This window comes from Protomyctophum bolini, assembly GCF_963924005.1.
Source record: "Protomyctophum bolini genome assembly, chromosome: 4".
Taxonomy (NCBI): domain Eukaryota; kingdom Metazoa; phylum Chordata; class Actinopteri; order Myctophiformes; family Myctophidae; genus Protomyctophum; species Protomyctophum bolini.
Window position 1 is genome coordinate 51,675,324 of NC_137865.1, and position 12,677 is coordinate 51,688,000.

General features: G+C 42.2%; 1 protein-coding gene and 1 pseudogene across 2 annotated transcripts in view; both read left to right on the forward strand.

Moving 5' to 3' along the window:
• The first annotated feature begins 1,758 nt into the window (after positions 1-1,758).
• LOC308314671 (nuclear factor 7, ovary-like) lies at positions 1,759-3,187 on the forward strand (annotated as a pseudogene). Its single transcript has one exon. The product of its transcript is annotated as a nuclear factor 7, ovary-like (transcript).
• Positions 3,188-5,453: 2,266 nt separating this feature from the next.
• Positions 5,454-12,677, forward strand: part of LOC308313632 (anoctamin-9-like) — a 38,365-nt gene continuing 31,141 nt past the window's right edge. The window contains exons 1-7 of the mRNA XM_080760854.1: positions 5,454-5,703; positions 5,816-6,031; positions 8,327-8,401; positions 9,553-9,681; positions 10,064-10,200; positions 11,836-11,885; positions 12,035-12,102. Of these exons, the coding sequence (XP_080616980.1) occupies positions 6,008-6,031; positions 8,327-8,401; positions 9,553-9,681; positions 10,064-10,200; positions 11,836-11,885; positions 12,035-12,102 (483 nt within the window). The 5' untranslated portion in view covers positions 5,454-5,703; positions 5,816-6,007. The remainder of the gene's footprint in view (positions 5,704-5,815; positions 6,032-8,326; positions 8,402-9,552; positions 9,682-10,063; positions 10,201-11,835; positions 11,886-12,034; positions 12,103-12,677) is intronic.

Below are 12,677 nucleotides of genomic sequence, written 5' to 3' on the forward strand. Positions count from 1 at the left end.
CATGGTCACATAATTAATTATATATGTTGAGTGCATCCTTTGATGGTTACAGTTTTATAATCAGTTTTGATGAGTAAACCTTTGTGGAGATCTTCTCAGTTCTCATTGTATGCTATAGTTACTGCCATTCAGGATGGAAAATTAAATCCATTTGGATTTGGGGAGAAGTAGTTTCATAAGGGGCTGGTATGAAGTACTTGATATAAAGAGAACATGTAGTTATTAAGGGTCTGGTATGAAGTACTTGATATACAGAGAACATGTAGTTTCATAAGGGTCTGGTATGAAGTACTTGATATAAAGAGAACATGTAGTTATTAAGGGTCTGGTATGAAGTACTTGATTTAAAGAGAACATGTAGTTTCATAAGGGGCTGGTATGAAGTACTTGATATAAAGAGAACATGTAGTTTCATAAGGGTCTGGTATGAAGTACTTGATATAAAGAGAACATGTAGTTTCATAAGGGGCTGGTATGAAGTACTTGATATAAACAGAACATGTAGTTTCATAAGGGGCTGGTATGAAGTACTTGATATAAAGAGAACATGTAGTTTCATAAGGGGCTGGTATGAAGTACTTGATATAAAGAGAACATGTAGTTTCATAAGGGGCTGGTATGAAGTACTTGATATAAAGAGAACATGTTGTTATTAAGGGGCTGGTATGAAGTACTTGATATAAAGAGAACATGTAGTTTCATAAGGGGCTGGTATGAAGTACTTGATATAAAGAGAACATATTGTTTCATAAGGGGCTGGTATGAAGTACTTGACATAAAGAGAACATGTAGTTTCATAAGGGGCTGGTATGAAGTACATGAACTTTGATTCATTGTCTATTGACACGGGGTGTGTGTGTGTGTGTGTGTGTGTGTGTGTGTGTGTGTGTGTGTGTGTGTGTGTGTGTGTGTGTGTGTGTGTGTGTGTGTGTGTGTGTGTGTGTGTGTGTGTGTGTGTGTTCCTGTTATCAGACGGACATGAATCAAAGTCCGTTTCCTTCTATAGTCGTCTCAGCATTTTTCTCAGACTGACATTCTCTCGTCAGAGACTGAGACGCGAAAAACAACCAGAGAGACAAATATCGATCAATCAATAAATAAATAGATCCATTAATGAATAGACGGAGGATCCTTTAGACACCCTGGCAGACCGACAGACTGTTATCTGATACCATCTCCACCGAGGTAAGAACAGAAAGATTATTATCCCTAGACCAGCTCTCAAAGAGCACCTACGGACGACTGCAATTAGAAACTGGCCCCCGTAAAACCTGAACCGCTCTGCATCGTTTTCCCTTTATTCTTTTCATTTTATTTGTATTACCTGGAGGCGTGATCAATGCCATTTCGCCACTCAGGATAGCCAAATGGCATTGATCTTTAGTTTACTCAAGTTATAGGTAATAAGACCTGGTACATAAGACACGCAAAATACAGCCCTATATGGGTTTTATTGGTTGGCTAAATCTCCCATTGGCTTAGAGGCAGCCACTCATGAAAAAGTGTCCACTACAGTAGTACTGACCAATGGACATGACAGTGATATTTGACGGAACAAATGATCCATCTCTTTGCTATTGTGCTTGCATAATTGTATTATATATTATATATTTATTTTTCCACTAAAGTATTTTATTACTACTACTATTGATACTCATAATGTTACTGTTGTTGTTTTGTCTTGTAGAATTCCTCCGGTGTAACGACAGCCTCAGAGAACATTCCAGATCGGGGAGCGTCAGGGAGCGGCAGAACAAAATGGCTTCCCGTTTCACTGGTCAGGAAGAGGATCTGAGCTGTCCCGTGTGTCATGAGATCTTTAAACGTCCCGTCGTGCTGTCCTGTGGACACAGATTCTGCAAAGACTGCCTGCAGGAATGGTGGACGGAAAGACCAACGAGGGAATGTCCCGTTTGTCAGAGGAGATCCTCCAAGGACAATCCTCTCACAAACTTTGCTCTGAAGAACCTGTGTGAGAAGCTCTTGGAGGAGAACGGCCGGAGCTCGTCGTCGCTGAGCTCGGAGGTCCTCTGCAGAGCACACGGCGAGAAGCTGAAGCTCTTCTGTCTGGACGACCAACAGCTGGCGTGTCTCGTGTGTCGCGACTCAGAGAAACACGCCGGACACAAGTTCTTACCCGTGGACGAAGCGTCTGGACGTTGCAAACAGAAGGTCCAGGAATCACTGGAGCCTTTAGAGGAGAAACTGAGTTCCTTTGGTTGGGTTAAAACAAATTACGCCATAGCAGAAGAACACATGAAGGTTCAGGCCAGGAACACAGAGACGCAGATCAAGGAACAGTTTGAGAATCTCCGCCGGTTCCTACAGGAGGAAGAGGAGGCCAGGATGGCCGCTCTGCGGGAGGAAGAGGCTCAGAAGAGTCAGGAGATGAAGGAGAGGATTGAGGCTCTGAGCAGAGAAATGGAAACCGTCTCCAACGCAATCCAAGCTGCCGAGGACCAGCTGAGAGCCGACGACCACGTCTCATTCCTGCAGAACTACAAGACCACCATGGAGGGAGTCCAGCTCACCCTGCAGGACCCACCGCCGCTCTCAGGAGGAATGCTGATAGACCAGGCCAAACACCTGAAGAACCTGACCTTCAGAGTCTGGGACAAGATGAAGGACATTGTCTCCTACACTCCTGTCGTCCTGGACCCCAACACTGCTGGTCCATATCTCGTGCTGTCTGATGATCTGACCAGTGTGAGATTTGAAGACGAGGAGCAGCAGCTTCCTGACAACACAGAGGTTTGGCTGGTGCAGTGTTCAGGGTTCTGAGGGCTTTGACTCAGGGTCTCACAGCTGGGATGTTGAGGTTGGAGACAATACAAACTGGGAGGTAGGTGTGTGTGAGGAGTCGTACTGGAGGGAGGGAGACACAGGGAGAGGAGGCTGGATAATACAGTTATATAGGGATAAATACAAAGCAGTCTACTCACCAGGACATGGTGATGGTTATGAGGAGACTGTTCTCTCAGTGAAACAGAAACCCCGGAGGATCAGAGTCCATCTGGACTGGGACAGAGGACAGCTGTCCTTCTCTGATCCTGATTCTAACACACGCCTGCACACCTTCACACACACCTTCACTGAGACACTGTTTCCATACATTTATAATGAAGATGATAAGTCTCTGAAGATGTTACCAGGGAAGATCTGTGTCACTCTGGAAAACCACAGTTAGAACGTCTGGCGTCCAATACAAACACCTCCAGAATATATTGATTAAAGGGCTATCGTTTTATGGCAGGTCATTAATTATTCATTATTATTATTCAATCATTATTAATATTATTTCATAATTAATGTATCATTCAGTTACAAAATGATAAGAGTGCCCCTCACTTCACACGGGTGTGATTTGTGAGGCTCGCTAGCACGTCCTATGCTCAGCTTTGTGTGTGTGTGTGTGTGTGTGTGTTTTTTTTTTTTTTTAAATAAAGTAATTAAAATAGATTAAAGTAATTGTAAAAACAAAAACACGGTCTCCTCACATATTAGGAGGGCAGTGTCCAGAACCAAGGACAGATGTTTATTAGGAGGGCAGTGTCCAGAACCAAGGACAGATGTTTATTAGGAGGGCAGAGTCCAGAACCAAGGACAGATGTTTATTAGGAGGGCAGTGTCCAGAACCAAGGACAGATGTTTATTAGGAGGGCAGTGTCCAGAACCATGAGGACAGATGTTTATTAGGAGGGCAGTGTCCAGAACCAAGGACAGATGTTTATTAGGAGGGCAGTGTTCAGAACCAAGGACAGATGTTTATTAGGAGGGCAGTGTTCAGAACCAAGGACAGATGTTTATTAGGAGGGCAGTGTCCAGAACCAAGGACAGATGTTTATTAGGAGGGCAGTGTCCAGAACCAAGGACAGATGTTTATTAGGAGGGCAGTGTCCAGAACCAAGGACAGATGTTTATTAGGAGGGCAGAGTCCAGAACCAAGGACAGATGTTTATTAGGAGGGCAGTGTCCAGAACCAAGGACAGATGTTTATTAGGAGGGCAGAGTCCAGAACCAAGGACAGATGTTTATTAGGAGGGCAGAGTCCAGAACCATGAGGACAGATGTTTATTAGGAGGGCAGTGTCCAGAACCAAGGACAGATGTTTATTAGGAGGGCAGTGTCCAGAACCAAGGACAGATGTTTATTAGGAGGGCAGTGTCCAGAACCAAGGACAGATGTTTATTAGGAGGGCAGTGTCCAGAACCAAGGACAGATGTTTATTAGGAGGGCAGTGTCCAGAACCAAGGACAGATGTTTATTAGGAGGGCAGAGTCCAGAACCAAGGACAGATATTTATTAGGAGGGCAGTGTCCAGAACCATGAGGACAGATGTTTATTAGGAGGACAGTGTCCAGAACCAAGGACAGATGTTTATTAGGAGGGCAGTGTCCAGAACCAAGGACAGATGTTTATTAGGAGGGCAGTGTCCAGAACCAAGGACAGATGTTTATTAGGAGGGCAGTGTCCAGAACCAAGGACAGATGTTTATTAGGAGGGCAGTGTCCAGAACCAAGGACAGATGTTTATTAGGAGGGCAGTGTCCAGAACCCAAGGACGGATGTTTTCAATCAATACTCTAAGAAGTCTAAGATCTATCATTGATTGATTGATTGAAGTAATTATTAACAGTTTGCAGAATTACAGTACATTTCAAGTATATACAACTCAATACAAAGAACTGTTAACTGTGAGTGGACGACCCCATGAAGCATTACACTTGTTTACAAGAGGGTCCACCATGTTCAATTCATCATAACATTTAGAGACGTACGAATATACACAACTATATAGTCAAAACTGGAAATCATCATAAAGGGAAAAGAAACATATACAGTGAGGGGGGGGGGGGGGGGGAGGGGGGGGGTGAGATCATCCATCTCTGTTTTGATGCTTTTATTTTGTATTATCTTTACCATTAATTGTTTTATCTTTCTAACTGCTTGGCCTGCATGTGTTTTATTGCTATTTTTTATGTTCTGCCCTGTGAAGCACTTTGAGTTGCATTTATGTATTAAAGGTGCTCTAGCCTACAAATACAAATAAACTTTTATTATCATGGTTAAAATGGACTTTGAATTAAGTTACAACGCAAGGGGGCGGGGGAAGCTAAAATTAATATCAAATTCAACTTAAAAAACGGTCCGGGTTGTTCACAGTTCACGTAAGGCTGAGTAGACGATAACATTACTGTAAATTAAAAGTGAAAGATCCATTTCACATTATAGGCCTATATGGCTATGACACATTTCCCTTTTGCAAATAGTCTTATTTCAACAACCAACCCAAGTTACTCACAACTGTTTGACCCTGTCTGTGTGTGAGTATTTGCTGCCACCCAGTGGCTGCCAGACGTCAGTGCATCCCAGCGAGAGGAGGAAGGAAGGAGGGAAGGAAGGACGAAGATAAAAGACTATTTTTCTCTGAGTGGAAACAAAAGGAAAGAAAAGGAAAGAAACGGAGCGGATGTGACAGTGAAACATTGTGCTGACACCAGGCTGCCGTCTGGGCGTCGGGGTGAGACCACCGCCCATATCTATTCTATCATTCAGAATCAGTTGTTCTACTCCAGACCAGGACAGTTGAGGTTGGATTGATCGCATAATGATTTGAATCAGAGAAAACGTTGCCAGCTGCAGCCCCTGCGCGGTGACATCACCACCACACGACTCGGCAGAGTATCTAGAAACGGAACAACAGGTTCTACTACTGCATTCCTATAAAGCTTTAAACAAACAGGAGTTTTATTGTTGTTCCTTCCTCCGGAGGAAGTGATTCACTTTGAAACTATAGTCTCTCTCTGTGTCTGCAGGCTGCTGGGCTGGGATCCTCTGTGTCTGTATCTCCGTCTCTGTCTGTCTCTGGAGGAGTTGGACTGACTTACAACAACCACTGGCTGCTGGTTGCTGGAATCTGGAGGACAGAAAGTGGTCGCCTCTGGATTTAACATCTGTGTGTGTGTGTGTGTGTGTGTGTGTGTGTGTGTGTGTGTGTGTGTGTCATCATGATCCGTGGACACAGGAGGCAGGTAGGTCGACACTTTTAATCTTCCTATAGTACTATACTGTAAATCCCTGGAACATGTGACGCGTTTAAACCTAAACACCATGTGTGTAATAATAAAATGCTTAAAAAAGTGTTTATTAATATTCATACAATACAGTAGAACACAAGTTCACTCAAACACCTCACGAGAACACTATAGTGTTCAAATTCTAAACACCTATTTATGACTCACTTTGATTGTAAAAACTAAACACGTTTATGTGTTTAAAAAGTGTTACAGGCGATTAAACATGTTCTTCTGTTTATAATCTAAACACTGTGACACGTTTAAAAAGTGTTACAAATATGTGTTTAAAACAGTTTATAACCTAAACGCCTGGGTTTAGTGTGATATATTATAGTAGCCTATATAATCTACAATAATATGTTGTTCCCACATAACTAGTAATAGCCTAATTCTTGGATCAAGACTTATATTGTTTAATTAAAGTCAGAGTTTTGCTTCTCTTTATAACGAAAGCAAAATGAGTCAGACTGGATCGAATACGTGTGTGTGTGTGTGTGTGTGTGTGTGTGTGTGTGTGTGTGTGTGTGTGTGTGTGTGTGTGTGTGTGTGTGTGTGTGTGTGCGTGTGCGCGTGTGCGTGTGCGTGTGCGTGCGTGCGTGTGTTGTGTCCATTCAGTTATAGGACACAGAGTCCTAAAAGTTACCATTGCTGTTTTCCAAAATATGTTTTCATCCGTCCCATTTCATATCTTGTTCAGTCGCCATACTGTCTCTATTAGCTAGGTTTCCCCCAGTCAAGTTAACTCGCAATGAGTCGGTCTACTACATGTCCTTGACCTTGGCCTAGTGAGAAAAGAGATCGCTGCTCACTGGGAGCCAGGGAGTGTTTTTCTCTAGTTCACAGTGCAGGGGAAAGTTATCCAAGTTGCCATAGCAACGCCATGCCTCTGTGCTTTCCCGGTCTATGGCCTTCAATGACTGAACCAAGGAAGATGAACTCTGCATCGCTAAACGCCATCCTCATCATCAATGACTGAACCAAGGAAGATGAACTCTACATCGCTAAACGCCATCCTCATCATCAATGCGTTGGACTAATGAGAGACCGCCGACCCTGGTCTTGTCATCTGACATGGCGGACATGAATCAACTCCAGCCAATGAACTTTATATCAACAGATCTGACGTGATTAATTAATGCCTGGGACATACTGTGAATAGCACTTCAGTTCAGTTCAGTTCAGTTCAGTTCAGTTCGGATCCATTTTGGAACCATTTGAATACTCTAAATTATTATGAATGTAAATACTATCATCTGAACCATGTAGCACATTCTCAATGTACATTGACTTTATACCAACTAAAAATAATTGTTAAAACCTTAAAACTTTACTCAGAACTTTATTTCATCTGCCTCCAAATCTTTTGTAAGGTATATCTTTCTATTTTTTGGTACAGTGACTGTCATTTGGGCTACTCACTCATTTTGAAGGTAAACACAGCACGGTATTTGGTTTCCCGGCTGGGTTATTTGAAGGTCCTTTGTAATTAGCTTTACAAAATAGATATAATTTATTTTTGTCTATTAATTGGTATCTTCTCGCCGGATTTATTCTTATCCATTAGTATGAATGAATGAACCTTCATCTCCAAATGTATGAATGAATGAACCTTCACCTCCCAACGTATGAATGAATGAACCTTCACCTCCCAACGTATGAATGAATGAACCTTCATCTCCAAATGTATGAATGAATGAACCTTCACCTCCCAATGTATGAATGAATGAACCTTCACCTCCCAATGTATGAATGAATGAACCTTCACCTCCCAATGAATGAATGAATGAACCTTCACCTCCCAATGTATGAATGAATGAACCTTCACCTCCCAATGTATGAATGAATGAACCTTCACCTCCCAACGTATGAATGAATGAACCTTCACCTCCCAACGTATGAATGAATGAACCTTCACCTCCCAATGTATGAATGAATGAACCTTCACCTCCCAATGTATGAATGAATGAACCTTCACCTCCCAACGTATGAATGAATGAACCTTCACCTCCCAATGTATGAATGAATGAACCTTCACCTCCCAACGTATGAATGAATGAACCTTCACCTCCCAACGTATGAATGAATGAACCTTCACCTCCCAACGTATGAATGAATGGTAGGTATGGTCACGTATAAAACCTGTGGTGTGTCGCAGCATTGAGTTAATCGTAGCATTGAGCTAATCGTAGCATTGAGCTAATCGTAGCATTGAGCTAATCGCTCTGTGGTGTTCTGTGGTGTGTCTCATAGCCCAGCATTGAACTCCTGGAGAAGATCGGAATGGTCAGAGAAGATGGGTTCGACCAGTCAACGCTTCCTCCCGTGGTAAGACACTTCCTCCCTTGGTCTAAAGACAACAAGCCTCTGTCGTATCCACGCTGCTGACTCAGCTAGAACGCACTGCAGGGAACGTCCTGTCTGTCATGTGAGGCTGATTAGCAGTGGCGGTCACAGTGCTGGAAAGAGTTCACCACATAAGTGAACCCATTCTGACCTGAGATCAGATTCAAAAAATGTGCCTTCTACATCCTGACAGTTTTCTGAAACAATCTGAGGGCATAAACTTAACCCATTTTGACCTGAGATCAGATTCCATTTTGACCCGAGATCGATTTTTCAAAAATAGCAGACCTACAAGCTCGTAGCGCGCCACTCGGTGGCGCGCTACAAGCTTGTAGATCTGCTATTTTTCAATAGCGTAATGCTAGGCTTACCATACGTCCTCTTTTGGGGGGCTGTCCGGGGGGGTTTTATAAATTCCTTCAAATGTCCGGGGTTTTACACGTATCGCCTGTAGGCTATATGTATCGCTACGCTCACAGACCATTCAGACCAATGTGTATTACAATGCACGTTCAATGGTTCGTAGTGGAAAAACACTGTGAGAGGTGGACTTTCAGCCCGAACCCCGGAATGTGTATTATTCATAACTATGCATGCGCTGCGCGCTGAGTGCTGACAGCACTGGTCCCGACCGCAGAGCAGAGTAGAGAAAGGCTCGCTGGCTGCTCTGCTGTCTGCAGATAGATAGTTCTTTGGCATGTCAAGCTTTCCTCACGGAGAGCACAACAGTCTGTCTGTCACAAATAAAAGTTCTGTCCTGCAAGCCCATGTCTGTCTGTCACAAATAAAAGTTCTGTCCTGCAAGCCCATGTCATGTCAACAACACAGACAAGGCAGCTGTGCACGAGGTGAGTCCTGCAAATTAAATTGGTTCCATTTGTACAGTACAGTACACAATCACCACAATGTTTTGTAAACACCTCCTTGAACGTTGGTGGTAATAACGCGTTCAGGACATGCCTCAGACTTCCCCTCAGGAGACTTAGGTCAGATCTGAAGACATTTTATTTATTTTAAGGCCCTATTTTGAAACAAAAACTAATAGGCGAGTGTGCTCCGGTGAGGTATTTCCGAACGCGCCCTATAAGTGCCACACATTGATTGGCTGATTAGTGTCACATGTCTTGTTCCAGGACATGCCTCATTCCGATGACTACGTCCTGGTGGCCAAGCTGAGCGAGCATCAGGATGACGACGATGTGTCGCTGAGGAAGCAGAGAGCCTTCATCCACGAGCTGAAAGCAAAGAACCTCCGAGTTACTGTAAGTTACAGTACGTTACAGACAGTTACAGTACGTTACAGTAAGTTACAGAGAGCCTTCATCCACGAGCTGAAAGCAAAGAACCTCCGAGTTACGGTACGTTACAGGAAGTTACAGGAAGTTACAGAGAGCCTTCATCCACGAGCTGAAAGCAAAGAACCTCCGAGTTACGGTAAGTTACAGTACGTTACAGTACGTTACAGTACGTTACAGTACGTTACAGCAAGTTACAGCAAGTTACAGCAAGTTACAGCAAGTTACAGCAAGTTACAGGAAACTCATTGATGACCAGAACGACATGGTCTTCTGTGTGTTTGTGTCTCCATAGAAACTCATTGATGACCAGAACCACATGGTCTTCTGTGTGTTTGTGTCTCCATAGAAACTCATTGACGACCAGAACGAAATGGTCTTCTATGGGATCCAGGCCCCAAAGAAGCTCTTTGAGAAGTACCGCTACCTCCTGAAGGTTTCTGACGCCTGTAACTGGAGCTGTGACCAGAACATCACTAGCACCAGGTATACTTAACACACTGTCCCTCTGAGCAACAGGATATTAACACACTGTCCCTCTGAGCACCAGGTTATTAACACACTGTCCCTCTGAGCACCAGGATATTAACATACTGTCCCTCTGAGCACCAGGATATTAACACACTGTCCCTCTGAGCACCAGGATATTAACATACTGTTTCTCTGAGCACCAGGTACTTAACACACTGTCCCTCTGAGCACCAGGATATTAACATACTGTCCCTCTGAGCACCAGGATATTAACATACCGGGTTGAAAACCACTGGCCTAAACTCACAGATAACATTTATCTTAGTCAGTATTTTAATGTGGTTGGTATGGTGGGGAGACTATGGGATGGTTGCCTAGACTCACAGGGTATGGGATGGTTGCCTAGACTATGGGATGGTTGCCTAGACTCACAGGGTATGGGATGGTTGCCTAGACTATGGGATGGTTGCCTAGGCTCACAGGGTATGGGATGGTTGCCTAGGCTCACAGATAACATTTCTCTCAGTCAGTATCGGAGGCATTTCCCATCCTGGAGGTGGTGTCGCTATGACAACCACTCCACTGTTAGCGTGTGTGTTTGTTTAACCATTTAGATTCCATTCCAAGTCCACTCAGAGTTCAACTATAACGCTCAAGTCTTTACCGTGTAAAGCTGTTCATCTTTAGTTTCTTATAGCCTGATGTTCAGCAGCTGTTAAAGCAGTAAAAATCACACCCGTGTGAAGTGAGGGGCGCTGATATGTTAAAGTCTAACTCATGTTGCTCTGTCACCCAGGAGGTGCGCAACCTGGCCCTTTAGGCGAGGTCGCTTCTCGACCTCAGGCGTCTTACTGGTATTAATCATTTTAATGACAGATTAATGTTCCATATTGTAAATAATAATCATATTTACAGTAATCATTGTAATGACAGATTAATGTCTCATATTGTAAATAATTATCATAATATTTACAGTAATCATTTTAATGACAGATGCCTGTCTCATATTGTAAATAATTATCATAATATTTACAGTAATCATTTTAATGACAGATTGATGTTTCATATTGTAAATAATAATAATCATATTTACAGTAATCATTGTAATGATAGATTAATGTCTCATATTGTAAATAATTATCATAACATTTACATTAATCATTGTAATGATAGATTAATGTCTCATATTGTAAATAATTATCATAATATTTACAGTAATCATTGTAATGACAGATGCCTGTCTCATATTGTAAATAATTATCATAATATTTACAGTAATCATTTTAATGACAGATTAATGTTCCATATTGTAAATAATAATCATATTTACAGTAATCATTGTAATGACAGATTAATGTCTCATATTGTAAATAATTATCATAATATTTACAGTCATCATTTTAATGACAGATTAATGTCTCATTGTAAATAATTATCATAATATTTACAGTCATCGTTTTAATAATAGATTAATGTCTCATATTGTAAATAATTATCATAATATTTACAGTAATAATTTTAATGACAGATGACTGTCTCATATTGTAAATAATTATCATAATATTTACAGTCATCATTGTAATGACAGATTAATGTCTCATATTGTAAATAATTATCATAATATTTACAGTAATCATTGTAATGTTCCAGGATAAGGATCGTTCACTTCATCCTCCACCACACCATCATCAAGACCAACGGTAGGTGAGACCAACGTGTTTTAATTACCCAACAGTTAATCTCCCTGAATTAATTAATGAATGACAGTTCATCATTATGCTCTGTAATCCGACTGATACCTGTCAATCATTATGCTCTGTGATCCGACTGACACCTGTCAATCAAGCAGGCCATGAAGAGGACCTCCGGGAGCTGATGAAGAAGAAGGTTTTCGAAGCAAAGTTCTGCTTACACGAGGTGTGTGTGTGTGTGTGTGTGTGTGTGTGTGTGTGTGTGTGTGTGTGTGTGTGTGTGTGTGTGTGTGTGTGTGTGTGTGTGTGTGTGTGTGTGTGTGTGTGCGCGTGCCTGCCTGCCTGCCTGCCTGCCTGCCTGTGTGTGTGTCTGCAAGTCTGACAGCCCGATCTCACCCAAACGCGATGAAATAACACAGATTGGCCAAACACTCCTAGAAAACACCAAGTCTGTACACATTACTCTACTGCTGTTTTGACATTTTCTCTTTTCTCCTGTGTTATTTCACCGTGTTTTGCTGAGATGGGGTTGGAACTAAAAGCTTAAACATAGCAAGCTGTAGCTGTGTGCCGTTCAAATGGGGATTTCTCTGCTTAAGGTTTCTAACTTGACTTCAGTTCTTATATGGTTTAAGGTTTCTAACTTGACTTCAGTTCTATAAGGTTTAAGGTTTCTAACTTGACTTCAGTTCTATAAGGCGTAGTTTCAAAACTATTCACTTATAATCACTAGCAAATATGGCTGGGAAGATCATGGGCATGTCCAAAAGAATGTAAACATTTTCAGGGACAAGTTTGGCC